Here is a 16,719-nt window from a genome sequence, read left to right as displayed (position 1 = left end):
GTAAGTCTCGAGCAAACAAAAGTTTGATGCTCAGTTTTGATTGGCTCACTGTAAAGGTCATTTGTTCTGGAGTGAGGGTTCAGGCTGTGAGATTGAGATTGATGGGTGTTCGGGCCCGAACTCTGTGTGAGGCTGGTTTATAACTTTCAGTGACCAGCATGACGTACAGTGTCATGGCTGACTAAACACACACACACACATATATATACATGAGATACATGTTATTATTTAATACATTTCAAACAAGTTGCTGTTTTATGTTTTTAAATGATATATATTTTTGTTTTGTCCACCGGGGACAAATAAAGTTTGTTTGAATTTGAATTTAAAAAAACAACATCTAAGACATCAAAGGAAACCCTTTTGTTGTGAGGTCACAGCAGCAGAGCTTTGATGTAAAGGGCTCAGTTCACCTTTGACAGTTGGAGAGAGGCACACAAGCAAGAAGACTCTGGATTACAGATCGATTCTCAGCTTCTGGTTATTGAACTGCAAACACTGGACATCATGTCATCGTGGGAAACTCCAGAAGATTCTTCTGCTGCCTCAGGTAAGACTCTGAAAACAGAGTAGCTATGCTAGCAGAAGTAGCTATGCTAGCAGAAGTAGCAATTTTAACGTGCAACCTGTGTGTGTCCTTGGTTAACAGCTTGTTGTGCGCTGTTTCCTGTGTGTGTGTGTGAAGAGGAAGATATCAGAGGCTAGCTACTTCTGCTAGCATAGCTACTTCACCCACATCTCCATCTGCACAGTAGTGAGGAGATGATGAGTGCATTTTCATTTTGGGCTGAACCATCCCTTTAAATGCACAGTGACACACAACAGCAGCTTGTGTGTCACCTTCTGCACTGACTTCATGTCCAACAACTCATTGTTTGTTACTTGAGGCCAATGAGTTTTTTGCTGTTTTATCTACAGCATCAACATTATCTTGTCTGATCTATGTACTGAAAACAGAAATAACTTAAATCATCAGGAAATCAAAACAATGTCGGTCATATTTTTAGTCTTCACATGGTCTTAAAATGAGAACTGCAGAAAGACAAAGACATGTGACTCCTGTTGTGCGTTTGTTCATATTGTGTCGACTGAATGAATCTCTCACACTGAAAACACCCACGTCACATATTCTGTCTCCACCATCTCTCTCCACAGTTTCACTGACAGCACCTGATGCTCATGCCGGCAAGAAGCTGCACAGCAGCTCTTCCTCCTATTCGGTCCTGGACTTTCTAGGGCAAGGCAACTTTGGAATGATCTTCTCGTCCATGAACCTTAGGACCAAACAGATCGTGGCTGTGAAAATCCTGAAGGACACCGAGGACGCCGAGGACATTGAGCATGAGGTATGAGACTGAAGTCTTTGTTTATATTCCTGTGCTCAGGTGTTGTCTGCTCCATCAGAACATGAAGCTGATCACAAACTGTTGATAGTCTTGTCTCATCATGTCTCCTCTTCTCTCTTCAGATTACCATGCTGAAAGTCATCAGTGGCCTGGATGTGGATCTCACCAACATGGTCAAGTTCCATGAAGAATTCCAGCACATGGAACAGACCTGTTTGGTGTTTGAGAAGCTGGACATGAGTCTTTATGACCTGCTACAGCAGCGAGAGTGGAAGCACCATCCTCTGCATGAGATCCGCCCAGTTGCCAAGCAGGTATGTAGCCGCGATCAGTGCATCATGAAACCAACACTCTTTTGTTAGAGAGATCCCCAAAACCTAAACCTAACACCCAACAACAGAACATGGGAGAAAATAATTCTAAATGTTGTGTATTCTTTGTGTCCCTGCAGCTCTTGGTGGCTTTGGATGCCCTGAAGGGTCTCGGCGTCCTGCACACGGACATAAAACCAGACAACATTATGTTCGTTAACATGAAGGATCAGCCACTCAGGGTCAAGTTAATTGACTTTGGCTGCGCCATGATGGCGTCCCAAGTCGAGCTGGGGATGGAGATCCAGCCGTGTGGGTACATGTGAGTTCATCCTGCACAGCATCTGTTTAGCAACATTATTTTCTCTGCCCTGAAATGTTTCAACAGATTGTTCATCTGTGGCTCATGTCTTTCCTTCTCAGAGCTCCAGAGATCTCTCTGGGTCTTCCATTCTCCGAGGCCATCGATGTGTGGGGGGTCGGGTGCGTACTGGCATTCCTCTACCTGGCTCAAAACCTGTTCTCCATTAAATGCCAATATCAAATGGTATTTATCATCCAACCAAATGGATTTTTATTTATTTTTCATATTCATAGAGAATGTAAGTGGATGTGATTCTCATAATGTGTATTCTGTCTGCAGATGAAGAACATGGTGACAGTGCTGGGCCAGCCTCAGGACCACCTGCTCCGTGCTGGAATGTACAGCGAGGAGTTCTTCATCGAAGAGGAGGGTGTAGACAGTCCATCATGGAGACTGATGGTAGTGTAAACATGTTCTTCTATGTTTGAGAATTTTAATGGAGCACTTTTAAATCATACTGCCCTGTTCTCATCTTTATTTATTTTTGTTCCTTCAGACTGCAGAAGAATTCACGGCTGTTAATAACGTGGAAACAGAGGAAGAGGAGGGCTTCATCGAGCTGCCGAACTCCCTCAATGGCCTGATTCATGTGAGTACTCTCTCATGTGTTGTACGAGTAAAGACTGGATCTGTACCAGTTATTTATCTGTCAATCGGGAGCTGGATCATCTGACCTGAAACCTGTTTTCAAATCCAGATCCATCCAAAGTTGGGGGCAGCTGAGATGGAAGACCGCATGGCCTTTGTGTCTCTGTTGGAGGGGCTGCTGCATCTTGACGGGGATGAGAGGATCTCTCCTCGTCAAGCTCTGGAGCTGCCCTTCATTTCCATGAGCCACCTGAGGGAGGACGTGACTAGTGACTACAGAGACTAGTAAGTGACCACATGTCCTTTCACACTGGAACTAAACAACACATCAGGTTGGATGGACTGATGGTTTTCATTAATTGACAGTGACTGATTTACTAATTGATTGTCTTTCCTCATCCAGTCTGACCACCTCCCAAGAAGCAATGAGGGTCTGCCCAACGGAGGACAGCGTCAAGTTTTCAACCTCAGACAGCAGCTACTCTGGCTCCATGGACGAAGCCTCCTGGGATTCTGTGGAGGCTCTAGACTCCACAAGTGTCACCAGTGAACAGTTCTGGTGTACTGACCTGAGAATAGTGTCCACAGACACCTCAGTCTGGTCGTCCATCGGAGATGATGACACCAGGGAGGAAGTCTCCTGGGATTCTGTGGAGGCTCTAGACTCCACAGAATCCCAGGAGGACAGCGTCCACGGTTCAACCTCAGACAGCAGCTACTCTGGCTCCATGGACGAAGTCTCCTGGGATTCTGTGGAGGCTCTAGACTCCACAAGTGTCACCAGTGAACAGTTCTGGTGTACTGACATGCCAATAGTGTCCACAGACACCTGGTCGCCACTTTTCAATGGCACCAGGGAGGAAGTCTCCTGGAGTTCTGACGAGGCTGCAGACGTCACCGCTGCAGCCACAGCCTCCTCGGGCGGCAAGAGGAAGCTGTGGAGAAGAATTAGAAAATTCTTCTCAAGCCTCACAAGCTGCTGCCGTCCGAAAGTTGAGGACTGAATTATATATTTCTTTATTTCTTTATTGGTGTTTTTCTATTTTAATATACATTGTACAAATATGTTTTTACTACTTTTTACTACTTTTTTATACATTTAATTGTTTAAATACTTTTTTAATACTGTGTAATATTTTTCTACATTTTACTACATTTCAATGCTTTTCAATACTGTATAATTTTGTTACCACATTTAACTACATTTTATTACATTTGAATACTTTTTAATACTGTTATATATTTTTACTCCATTTTACTACCTTTTAATACTTTTAATATTTATAATGATTTTTATTCCTTGAATAAGTGTTGTCTGTTGCAGTGTGTAAATAAAATGTATTGAATGTATTTCAGTCCAGTGTCTCATCATTATACAAACACAGAGTCTCAGATCTCAGGATTTTTTTTTTTGATCTCAGACACATTCAGATCTGTATTGTAGCATCGACCACTTGTGATTGGATCACTCAGGATGGATGTTGATACCTGGTCTGAGCTGTGACTTAGTGATGCTCAAACCTTTACCCTTCATTCCACCCACAGTTATTCTCTGGTGTTCTCTCACTCTTAGTCTTCAGTGTTTCTGGGTAAGAGGCACCGGTGTTAATGTACTGTGGTCAGTTTCACACACACACACATACACACACATATACAGAAATGCATTTCAGAGAAATTGACTCACTGCCGCTTCCCCCCTCCTTCTCTGTAATGGATGCATTGACAGCAATAGATTCTGATATACAGTGTGCATGATGTGTGTGTGTGTGTGTGTGTGTGTGTGTGTGTGTGTGTGTGTGTGTGTGTGTGTGTGTTCTTTTGGAGCAATAGTTCAGGCCAAATGTCAAAGTAGGAGGCAGCAATGAATTAGGTCTTGATCCGTATCAGTCAGTCGTTAGTCTATTCTTCATATCACACACACACACACACACACACACACACACACACACACACACACACACACACACACACACACACACACACACACACACGCATACGTCATTGTATATATACTTAATAGTTGAGCATAAAACAGAATAAGTAACAATACACTAAACTCACATAATATGAATAAAGGTCATACAGAGTAATCATCACACTTCAAAGTTGATGTGTCTTTCAGACATGGTCAGTGATGTAAGCGTAGTAAACTCAAATTTCTCTCCAGCTGCATTTTAAAGACTGAGTCACTGAAAATCAATCCCTGAGTTAGTTTCACTTAAAAGTATAATAACTCCCATATAAGTGTATCCTCTCTGCTGTCATCAGCTGCTTCACAGACAGAGCCCTTTATATATATTTTGATAAAATGTATTCTAAAAAATTTTAAAAGAGGAAGTTGCTCTTTATCATAGATGATTTAGTCAGTGTAATACTATTTTTACTTTTTAGGAATCTCCTTTAAATTATAACTGGAATTTTTACAAGTTCAAACAATCTTCGAATATATATAAATAAAGAAACAACATGGTCAGCCTTTCATTCCCCAGATAATAAACACCATGTACAGGAAGTTGATTTGTCCGTGTGACTGCCTGTCACCGCGTATTCCCGCCTCTCTATTGGCTATTGGTTGTTGAGAAACTTTTCCTTGCACGCTATTGGCTGTGAGGTGGAGTGGGTGGGACAACTTCCAGGAAATAATAAGGATTTGTTTTGGTTTCGCACCGGGACACAGGAACACTCTATGGACTAAACATTGTTTGTTTTAAATATTATCGCGACTTTGCGACTTTCCCTGCTCAGAAAACACACCTGACGACGTCTGGCTCCGGTTCCCTCAGAGGTCGGTAGGTTTATGCTCATACATTCATATTAAAAGGCTCAATATTAGCGAAGTTAGCTGCTAGTTATGTGCTTTTTCTAAAGCTGCGACGTTAACCGTTGTGTTTAAAGGTCTTTCGTTGGTTTAACCGCTGCTGTCAACAGTTCAGCTATATTTGTATTATTAAATTTACACCATTACAACTGTGCTGTAGCTTTGTAGATCCTAAAATAGACCATGTCCTTAAAACTGGACACAACTGAAGATATAACCACCACCAGCTGCTGTGTATTGTAAGAAATGTTATATCAGAATTTCCAGGATGGCAAATGTGGAGGTTGTTGTTAACTTTTACAAGAGAGAAGTCACAGTTCAATGACTCTATAGGACCAGGACTGGTTTCATTCTGATGTTTCGGTTTTGTTTTGATATTAGACTTCAAAGTGTAAGAGTTTACAGTTTGAACACCTATAGTTAAATTATTTTATCCATTTAAGTGTTATCCCAGAAGACTAATGTCACAGCTACAACGAGAAACATGATGTCCATCTGTGTGATGTTTCTTGAATTTTTTATTTGACAGGTTTTCTCAAACTTTCCAGTTTCCATGGCGCCACCTAAAAAGAATGTGCTTCCTAAGCCTCTCCCAGAGGGATTCATACTGACAGACACTGAGAAAAAGAAATGGAGGCTGGGGAAGATCATCGGGCAGGGCGGCTTTGGACTGATTTATCTTGGTACTGCAACTGTCTGACAACCACTCCCCGCACATGCACACACCCTGTACATACTCACATTAGATTAGATTAGATTAGATTCAACTTTATTGTCATTGCACAGAGTACAAAATACTTAGACAACGAAATGCAGTTTAGCATCTAACCAGAAGTGCAAAAAAAAAAGCAGAAAAAGTGCAGAGTATGTGCATATGAAAAGTGGAATATGTAAATGTGCACTAGGATTTATAGAATAGACAGGGTTTCTCCTGGGTTTTTAAAAAGTCCTAAAAAGTCTAAAATGTATAAACATCACATACTTAGTCTTAAATACATTTATCTAATTATGTTCAATTTCATTTAATAGTACTTCTGCCATGCATAGTTTGTAATGTCACTGTTGTAGTTCTCGCTAACTAAAAAAGATATTAGCAAACTATAATAAAAGTACAAAGAAGACCAACTTGGAACTGATAATGGTCTACAATCACCCAGTCAAAATATATCGCAGTACATTCGGCTGTTGGAAAGACGATGGATACCAACTGTCTCTGTCAGTAGTTTGAGCGATAATGTGGCATATTGAGGGTTATTCTCTACTAGGCTTGGCTTATCTTTATTTATGGAGAAGTGTAAGTAATTTTGAGAATCTATTATTCATTCATCTGTTGTACTTAACATAGGTCTTAATTGTGATTCACTTTTGGTCTTAAAGTCTTAAATTAACTTCTGCAGAAATCCATAATAGAAGTCTTTCTCTGCCAAATACATATACATGGTTTGAGGGAGACACTTTGGTGAATCAATTTTTTCCTTTTGCTTATGTTGAGGTTGTCTGAACATATCAGTCAGTTCTCAACTCCTCTAATCTATGAAGACCTTTGTTTTCTGCTCAGCTGCTCAATATAGCTCTTTGTAAATTCCTCCTCTGTTCTTTAATACATTTAAAAACTCCAAAGGATTTGATTCACACCACGAGTTAAGACTTAACATAACGTATACTAACTTTGTAGCCTTCATTTTCTCTCCTCTCTGTCTCCTCTCGTCTTCAAGCCTCCCGGGGTGTTGACAGACCTGCCGCAGCAGACACTGACTTTGTCATAAAACTGGTGAGTACATTAATGCTACATGCAGATGGCCTGTTCATCTTCAGGTGCAAATTTTGATCTCATATTTTAGTATATACAGATACATCATATACTGGAAGTTGAAAGCAGCCATAACCATGATTTTGAACAATAACTGATTTTTTATAAAAAACAAACATTGTGTAATTTATTTTGAAGCCACTAGGAAGCATGTGATATGAACAACCAATGATGACCAAATATAATACAGTATCTGACAATGAAGCAAAATGTAAGTTAAGTCCATGTGATGGTTGTTCATCTTGCACATGGATTACTATCAAACTACTGTTTATGGGTAGCATGCCATCCTAAGGGGGTGCAAATCTATTACACAGTCACTTGTTGGATTGCATGGTTTGGAATAGCCTTCAGGATGTGAACATTTCATGCAAATAGGCACATTTTGGCTGAGTGAATAGATTATGACTGCAGAGACAGGTTTTAGTTCACACCTTGGACTGTGTTCAATGTCAAACTGGCTTGTTCTCCCTTGACATGCACCTTTTTGTTCAAGTGATTGGACAAGAGAAGGAACAGAGCATCTCCTTTGTTTATCTCGTAACTGAGTCAGACCACAGACCACATCTCTTTGTTCTTAACCTTTAAGAAATTGTTTTTGTTTCATACAATGATGCTTTGAAAGCTTGAGAAAGGATTTAGTGGTATACAATATAAATGAAAGGTTCCGATTTTTCATCGCCATATTCCTATTTAATCCACAGTCATAAATGTGCTTCACATTTCAGCTGAATCCAAACGCAAACCATTGAACAAATTATATGGTTTGGTTTTACATGGGCTTTGTCTTCACCATGAGCAGTAACTTCCTGCAGTATCCACCAGTTCAACCTCAACCTCACCGTGTCTGCCAGATTTTAGGAAGTTACTAAATCACATGACTATGGTCATGTAAAACCCATTTTCTTTTACACTTTTTTACACTTACGCAGATTAAACAATATAGTAGAAGTGTGTTAAGGTTAAGTGGCTTCTGGCTGTAGATTAAAACTATATTTAAGGGCCAGAAATGAGTGAGAACTATAGTGAACAATGAACTGTACTTGTAGTTTATAGTCCTGATTAAAGGGTGAAAAATAAAACAACAGATTTAAAGAAGCAAGAGGTTCCTCACTTTGTTGTAATTGACATAGAAAGTGCTCCTTTGGTAAAAAGGTAGAGGGAACAGGAAGAAAACTTTAACAAGGAACGGAATGCACAGGCAGATTTCTTTGTGGGATGATGCTCATTGCTTTGGATGATGCTCATTAGTTGGGACATTGCTCAGTCAGCCTAATGCAGCTTTAACTAACATACTGTGTCTTGTATGTGCAGGAGTACCAGGAGAATGGTCCCCTGTTCTTGGAGCTCAAGTTCTACCAAAGGGCAGCCAAAGCAGAGAGCAGTGAGTAGCACCACCTGTCTGGCGTCCCAGCAGCTCGCTGGAGCACGAGTGTGTTTGACTGATGAAGTGGCCGCAGACAGAGGCTTTGCTGCGTGCCACACAGTAATTAATAATAAGCCAAAGCAAACATGCACCTCAGTGGTAGTCAGCCCCCCTCTCCGAGCTTGTCTGGGCTCTCCAGTGCCTTCGCTAGGAGAGGAGCAAGAGACAGTGAGCCACTCACACGTAATGATGCCCGGGCCTCCGCTGAGCCCCTGACCACCTGCCAGCCTGGTTCAGCGCCAGTCAGGCCAGTAGCCATCAAGTCCTGAGCCAGACCCACTGCTTTGTCTGGCGCCTCTATGTGCACGTGCATTTGCAGTTGTATATTCAACACTGTAAGATTGATATTCCCATACATTCATTATTACACTTACAAGGACACATTTTCCTATTTTACATAGAGTTTAAGGGCTTTGTTCAGACTCCTGTGACAAGCTGTTACACTGGGGCTTTGCTCAAGGTTGCGAAATCATAAGAATCTGAAAAAGTTGGAATACGAAACATAAAAAGTTTTTCCAGCTGCTAACCCTAAACCTAAATACATTAGTTAATTTACTAGTCCAAGGCACCAGAGTTTCTACTCTCTTAATATAGCTAAAGTTGTTTTTAGTTTTAATTTAGTGGGTAGATTGACTCAGTCTTTTCAGACACCAAATATTAGAACCTCAGGTGTGTACACACATTTACTTAATTATCCCTGCTCTAATTATGTTCCAGTGGAAAAATGGATGCGCAGCAGGAAATTGGACTTCCTGGGTATCCCGACCTACTGGGGATCAGGACTGGCTGAACATAATAACCTCAGGTATTTACACAGCCAACATGCGGGGGAAAACATGTTGTAATTATGTAATGTCGGCTTCCTTTTTTAAATGTAGAAACAATATCAGCATTGCTCTGCATATCACAGTATTACTGCAGTTTTGCCAAAATCTAACCAGACTTTTTATTCCATGTTGTACCATAATCTGAGATTAATGTTCAAATGGATAATTTTATTTTTACCTGAGCATTTTATATGTGAGATAAAATGTTAGCAGCAAATAATAATTCCAGTTTCTTTAATTTAGCTACACTTAATGGGCAGAACTTCAAAAATAAAAGGTACTTTCCACATTGCAAAGTAATTGGAGCGTAAAGTGAATTACCTGTTGGGCTTTTACTACAAGGCCAAGTGGGCTTTTGTATGTTCTATACTTGACCCGGAGGGCATCCATATTTATGTGTGTTGTGTTGCAGTGTGAGTAAATTCTGGGTAGTGGTGTGAAATGTATGAAATCCTGCATCCTTAAGAGTGGAGTGAGCTGCGTTAAACTTAAAGACTTCCAGCCACAAATGGGCCAGAGAGCACATATTACACATACTTTATGCAACTTGCGCACTAGCCACACCCTCAGTTTCATTAAATATAGACATAAAACTTGTTTGGTTAACTTTGATGTATCAGTGGGTGTGTCCACGTCACTAATTATGAATACTTTGTCCGTCACTGCAGTTATCAAGTGAAAGTGTCTGCTCCGCGCTGCAGCAGAGTAGAGCGTGACTCAGGCTGCATTTTTCTGTCCGAACCCGAACCGACCCATCATGTCCTGTTGAGTAGCATAGTCACACTCTACTGTACAGAGAGAGCTGTACACTTTACAATGAGGCAACAGGACCAATCTTTTTAGAGATCGTTTATTATCATTTAAGAAGTGCCCCATCACATTAGAGGTAATTAAACGCTGCACGTAACGTCAAGATCCGCGGTGTCCCTACTACAAGTGAGATATTAAACCAGCTACTTCAGTGCCCTTTCAAATTGATCATTAAAATATATCAACATCCTCCACATTAAACATGTTCACTAAATACTGCAGTTTATAATTATCATGTAGGAGGATTTATTGCAGGCATGTTGTATTGTTTAATACTATATTCATACTGCATTAGTTAGATCTGGGTGTATTTAATAAATTGACAAGGGAGTGTAGAGTCATTTTTACTAAAGAACTTGACCTTAAAATGGGTTTGACATGGATTCATTTCATCCCTACATAGAGTATGTAGTTGAGAAAATCACTCACCAGCAAGGAAACGACAACAGTCTGTAATGTTAGTTGTCATTTCTTCATTTAGTCAGTTAGTTCTCATTTGTTAAACAGAAAATATAAAACTGAATGGTAACTCTGTTAAATGACACATTGTGAAATGATACCATTACAGCCACGGCGTATAAGTGACTTTTTCTACTGGTATATAGATAATGCTAAGGTGGGGATGAGAAGTAAAAGAAATTTAAAAAATCTGATGCTATTTTGTCTTAAACTAAGCTTTCTCTTCAAGCAACTGTACTCAGGTGTTGCTCTGCTGTGATAAGTCAATTCCAATTTGGGTCTCTGTCGAAAATACTCCCACACTTTAGATGATCCTGCACAAGGTTTTGCAGATGCTGTTAGTTTTCCAGGAATCCACCATTTTCCCAGGCAAAGCTATCTTTGTGATGTCATAATTAACGATGTCACTTAACTTAACCTTCACCGTTAGTCTAATAATAGTTCTCTTTTTATGTTTTTTGAGAACCCCTCATCCAAAAGAATTTCACGGTCAACACTGAACTTCTATGGGTCTTCAACAATAAACACATCAAGGTTGAAGTAAATCTGACGAGCGATTGTCAATGAAATAATATTTATAATTTGAGGATCTTTCTTATCCATTGACTTATGTGACTCACTTTCACATAAGCTTTTGTTTCTTTGAGCTTATGCATGGCTTCAATTATCAGTATTAAGATCCAGTATAAAGTAAAAGATTTCACCTTCTTAATTTGTTCATGTTGATATGAGATTTTCTTTTTGCGCTGCTGTCTTACATAATGCTTAACTCCTTTAGCAGTCTATAATTATGCTAATTATGTTAGACATTTAATGGCTTTTGCTTGTGAAAATTATGTTAAAAAGCAGCTTCCCCCTCTTTTATTTAATTACCCCAGACTTGGTAAATAAATCACCCCTTGGAGACATATTATTTTAAAGTCATTGTGACTCTCATCATTCCTTACTACAAGTGAATAGTATATGATGAAACTCCACTTTAGCAGTTATTGTAAGGTCGTTTAAAAGCTGTAGTTTCTGATCTTTTTAGACTTGGGACTCATAAAAACGCTTGAGACATATCAGGAATTGGAAGATGGAGTGTTATTCAAAACCAGGATCTCAACCTCTTTCACTCAGTTATCGCTTCATGGCCATGGACCGACTCGGCACTGACCTCCAGAAAGTCTGCGATCGCAATGCAGGTCGACTGAAAAAGGCCACCGTGCTCCAGCTTGGTCGAGGACTGGTGAGATAATCACAATGCTCTATTGATTGTTGCATAAGGAAGCTGGATAAAGCTGGAGCTCCCGCAGATCGGATTGAGGAAATTCAGGGTGAAAGCCACTTTAACAGATGTCTTTGTGTCTTTGTCCCCTGTGTCAGGTGGATGTACTGGAGTATATCCATGAGAACGAGTACGTCCATGCAGACATTAAAGCTGCCAACCTCATGCAGAGTTACAGAGACCCTGATAAGGTTTGTACACTTTAGAGCAAAAACAATGCAAAGGTCAGCTGTCAGCCATTTTAACAAAGATTGCATCTCTAAAAAGATGGGATACGTTTGTGTTTTTGTTGAATGTGTGGGCCTTCTGTTGTGTTCTGTAGATCTACCTTGCAGACTATGGGCTGTCCTGCAGATACTCTCCTGAAGGAGTCCACAAAGAATACAAGGAAAACCCCAAGAAGGGCCACAATGGAACCATTGAGTACACAAGCCTTGATGCCCACAATGGGACTGGTAGGCCTTTAATTTCAGTAGCAGAGAATTGGGTTTGCTGCAGTAGTCAGTGTTACTGGTGTTACACGTTTGTTACACAGTGTTCAGGCACATACTAATTATGTTTAATTTTTAGACACATAAAACTTGTTTGGTTAATTTTTGTGTATATGACTCGGGCTGTATTTTTCTGTCTGACCCGACCCCTGCTTGACCAAGTAGTGACTGAGCCTGACCCGAGGCCGATAAATGATTCGATTTTTTTGTCCTATCCTGGCCCGACCCGTCGCATCCCCTCTGGTTTCGGATCTTTTATGCTGTTATGAGAAGTGGACCCTCACAGTCTGGGTAGTTAAACACTGCACACAACTTCAAGTGCAGCAGGAGAGTGAGGCTGTCTGCAGTGAAATCTAATGTAAATGCTGTACAGACACTGAGCAAACATATCTTTTCTTGTTAAATGTCCGATGTAATCGATAACACGGCCACAACCCGGTGGGAAAATGTCCACATTGTGTCATCCCTAGAAGAGAAACCCTGGAGAAAAAGCCCTGACATTTGGTTACATTTAATTTCACCTCTGTCAGGTCATGCTTCCCTCTTGGCCATGAGGTGGGTCATTATACAGGCCGACAGCTCTGCTTTCAAAGAGTAGGGTCTGCTGTTATTCCTAAAACATCTAGATGTAAATATATTTACAATAATCTGCCGGATTATAGTAAGGTGTTTCAACTAAACTCAGTTACCTGTTGTTTGTGTTGCATTCATTGTCAAGAAGGGCTCGAGAGAGCAAGACATGAAAAGATGTGACAACCCTCTTCTCTATTCAGATCAATACGTTTTCTAAGAAGAGGCTATGTAACACAGGTACTTACATAGTTAATGTAAGTACCTAGTGTGGACGGCACCATTCAAAGAAAAGTGGTCTTTTGCCTCTTGTTGAGGTCTCAGTTAAATTAAATTGCTGTAGCCCTGTGCAAATTGAATCCTTACCCATTTCCACACATCAACGCACTTAAGTATATCTCTGCTTTTCTGATCTTCACTTTAAGTCCTGTTTATAATTATTATTGGCCTAACCAGACTCTACTTACCAGAGGGACAATAGTTTTTAGTCAGTTTTAGGTAAGTGGTGTCAGTGCAACAAATGGTGACACATTTTTTCAACAAACTAAAGTATCTAACAATAAAACTGATACAAGGTTTGTTTTCTCTCATGTTTAATGTGTAATGGGAGGTGGCTTTAATTTACAACTAGTATGAACTAATCAATCAATCAATCAAATTGTATTTGTATAGCCCATATTCACAAATCACAATTTGTCTCATAGGGCTTTAACAAGGTGTGACATCCTCTGTTCTTAACCTTCAACAAGAGTAAGGAAGAACTACAAAAAAACCTTTTAACAGGGTAAGTTTTCATTGAAGAAGCTGGAACCAGAGAACGTTTGAGACACATTGGTTAAAAAAAATAGATGTTATATGTTTAAAAAATAACCTCACGTTGATCATTTATTAAGTAAATGTTTCACCTCACTGGGGCGTCTGAGAGGATTTATAATAAGAGTAGAACTAAAGCAGCAGTAAACGTTTTAAAACTGATGTGAAAGAAACAGTTTTATTGTCCGACAGTTTCTACAAGATCAATGAGGGGCAGCAGAAGGAAACAAGAGTTTTCCACCATTTCAGTGACAGGCAAAGGCTCTCAAGAAACCAAGTGTGTTGACTGGATAACTGTGTTTCATTTATACTTATATGCTTAAATTTATTGTTGCCTATTTAACACATCCGTCAGTAAATGGCCTTTCTGTGAGGAACCTTGAAATCGTAGCTACACTTGACCGCAGACAAAATCTTTTCAATGGCTCATAAAGGAGGTTTTCAAAATAAAAGGGCCATGATATGAAAAAGGTTCCCCACCTCATAGGTTGTTATTGGTTGCTGGTCCCATTGTTGTGGAGGTTTCTTATTGTTTTGTTCACCTCTCCAGGGACTACAAATACAATATATACTGCACAGAAAATAAAGGAGGAACAACAATGACTACACAATTATTAAATCACCCCCAACATCTTTTCTGTCTGTAAAGTGGGTAATATAACAAATTTCTACTTTTTTATCTAAATGTTCCTCTTCCCTGAGTAGAAACTAGACAGTATTACTTTGTTGACTTGATAGCAGACCCAGGTAGGTGCGTTACTGTGACTGAGATTACCTGGCAGTAATCCTACACAGAACTAACAGGGAAACCCTCTTGATTTGTCTTTGTCTGCTAATCTGACTTCTTAGTAAGTGCAGGAAGAACGACAGGTATTCACAATAGCACTGCATTTATAATAACCCCACTCTAAGCTTTGTCCTTAGAGTTTGCAGTCTTTGTTTGTCAATACATGTAAAATAGTCTCCACGCCCTGCCACCCTCTGCCTTCCTCAGCTGATATTGGGAACACATTAACTGGCAAATTGCCTACATGCTCCCTCTCCTCATTGACCATCGATTCTCCATCTGCAGCCCCTGCTGAATTCCCCGGCACCGTCTTGTCTCTATTTAACAGCTCCCTAATTAGTTGAAGTCATAACCTGCACTGTGTATTCATCTCCCATTAATTAAGGGCTTTGGTGTTTGGTTAGAGCGAGGCTCGAGCCACAGATAACCTCTGTGAGCCCCACGTTGTCCGACTCCCCGACTCCACCAGTTCGATACTGTATGTTAGTGTGGCTCTGCCTGCCTAATTGCCATGGCACTGCTTCTATCAACTTGATCGATAAATAAAAGAGGGGCAGAAAATGTCCTGTCAGCAATTATCAAATGGAACGCATGTTAGTGTTAATATGATTTTAAAAGGCAGAGGTCTGTATACATGAAGCAATTTAAATGTTAGTTAATGTATTATACTAGTGCTTCAATGAACTGAAGAAACCTCCAGCTTTGGGAAGAAAACATTAATATTTTGTGTTAGGGTATTTTCTATTGGTGCATGAAGATTATGACCGAGGACCAGACCCTTGTCGGCCTCTTTCTGACCTGATTGCACCAATACCCACAAAGATGTTGACAGGTTGACAGGTTGCCATGGTGAGCTTTGGCAAACACGGCTCGCGAGTGGCAGGCCTTTGAACACAGAGCTAAACGGTGTAATTATCGCCATTCGGTGGGCGTCCAGCGAACAGAAGACCGTCTCCCGACAACAAGACTGTGTAGCAAAAGGGTTAAGAGTGTGACACTGCGGCGCGCTTTAGGGAATCTGAATAACAATAGGAGATAATTAACAACATCATTGCTGCCTCACCTCCTTGTCGAAAGCATGTAGAGAAAGTGTGTGTGTTTATGTGTGTGTTTTTCACGCATGTCCAAGCTCCCTTTGAGAAGGGTTTAAATGTACGTGTGTGCGCACATGCATATCTCTACGCTGTCCTGTGCCATTCATCATGTGAGGGCAACACAAGTTAAATAAGGAAGAGCAGACGCACAAAACACTATTATGAGCTGTGATAATGTGCTGAGAGCACGCACAGAGGGCAGCTACGCTTAATGTAGTTGTTGATCTTTTTAATTGTTAATCTATTATGGCGCTCAGGGAGTTGCTATACTTTTTCCAGTGTCAGTATTTGTCATCTTTATTCTCCTTCAACAGGCTCTTGGTAGCAATGAAGTACCGTGTAATTATTTACAACAATTGGAAGCCGCAGTGTAATGCTGACTTAATGCATACATTACAACTACAGTGGCAAACAGACCTAACTCTTGTCATCAGAGTCATTGTGATTAAGTATAACAGACAATGACTGTTTCATGTTTGAAGGGGCATGTGCAGTTCCTTGTTGTTTTCATTGCAGGGTTGTGGAAAGCTTTTTATTTTAATAAGTGGCCATTAGAGTTACATAATTAGTCAGATTAGGCAATCATGAAGAGCATATTCCGACATTAAATGAGCACATAAAAGAAATGCAACTAAGTAAAATGGAAACATGAAGATGTTTGAACCTCTTTTTATCACAGTTTGTTGTCATTTAACTCTCGAGAAAAGGACTGTGTCCTTCCTCACCCTGTGTTTTAATATATGAAGGATGTTATATTTCCATCATGTTTTCTACATGTGAGGTTTGACTGGCGTCTTATAATGCTGTCACCTCATTGCTTCTTCCTTGTGTATTGCTCACATATAAATCAAGAGACATTTCACGTTTAAACTTCCCTGATTGTCAAAGTAACCAGAACAGCTTAGGTTTCAGAATTTTATTTTCTTCATTCCAACCCC

General features: G+C 40.2%; 2 protein-coding genes across 5 annotated transcripts in view; both read left to right on the top strand.

Moving 5' to 3' along the window:
* The first annotated feature begins 450 nt into the window (after nt 1-450).
* LOC117775648 (homeodomain-interacting protein kinase 3-like) lies at nt 451-2,895 on the top strand. The gene is made up of 6 exons (XM_034608984.1): nt 451-550; nt 1,194-1,979; nt 2,081-2,204; nt 2,301-2,420; nt 2,518-2,610; nt 2,719-2,895. The coding sequence occupies exons 2-6, from the start codon at nt 1,750-1,752 to the stop codon at nt 2,893-2,895; spliced, it is 744 nt and encodes a 247-aa protein (XP_034464875.1). The 5' UTR covers nt 451-550; nt 1,194-1,749.
* Nucleotides 2,896-5,222: 2,327 nt separating this feature from the next.
* vrk2 (VRK serine/threonine kinase 2) overlaps nt 5,223-16,719 on the top strand; it is a 21,271-nt gene continuing 9,774 nt past the window's right edge. For 2 of the 4 annotated variants that reach the window (XM_034608505.1, XM_034608502.1), the window contains exons 1-8: nt 5,250-5,398; nt 5,976-6,110; nt 7,143-7,198; nt 8,552-8,621; nt 9,381-9,468; nt 11,879-11,987; nt 12,125-12,217; nt 12,349-12,481. In XM_034608505.1, coding sequence (XP_034464396.1) covers nt 5,981-6,110; nt 7,143-7,198; nt 8,552-8,621; nt 9,381-9,468; nt 11,879-11,987; nt 12,125-12,217; nt 12,349-12,481 — 679 coding nt within the window. In that variant the 5' untranslated portion in view covers nt 5,250-5,398; nt 5,976-5,980. Of the gene's footprint in view, nt 5,399-5,956; nt 6,111-7,142; nt 7,199-8,551; nt 8,622-9,380; nt 9,469-11,878; nt 11,988-12,124; nt 12,218-12,348; nt 12,482-16,719 lie in introns of all 4 variants that reach the window. The other 2 variants (XM_034608504.1, XM_034608503.1) reach the window with 2 other exon arrangements.

This window comes from Hippoglossus hippoglossus, chromosome 15, assembly GCF_009819705.1.
Source record: "Hippoglossus hippoglossus isolate fHipHip1 chromosome 15, fHipHip1.pri, whole genome shotgun sequence".
Lineage (NCBI taxonomy): Eukaryota > Metazoa > Chordata > Actinopteri > Pleuronectiformes > Pleuronectidae > Hippoglossus > Hippoglossus hippoglossus.
Note: the sequence above shows the minus strand (reverse complement) of the source record. Positions and strands in the feature narration are given on the sequence as shown.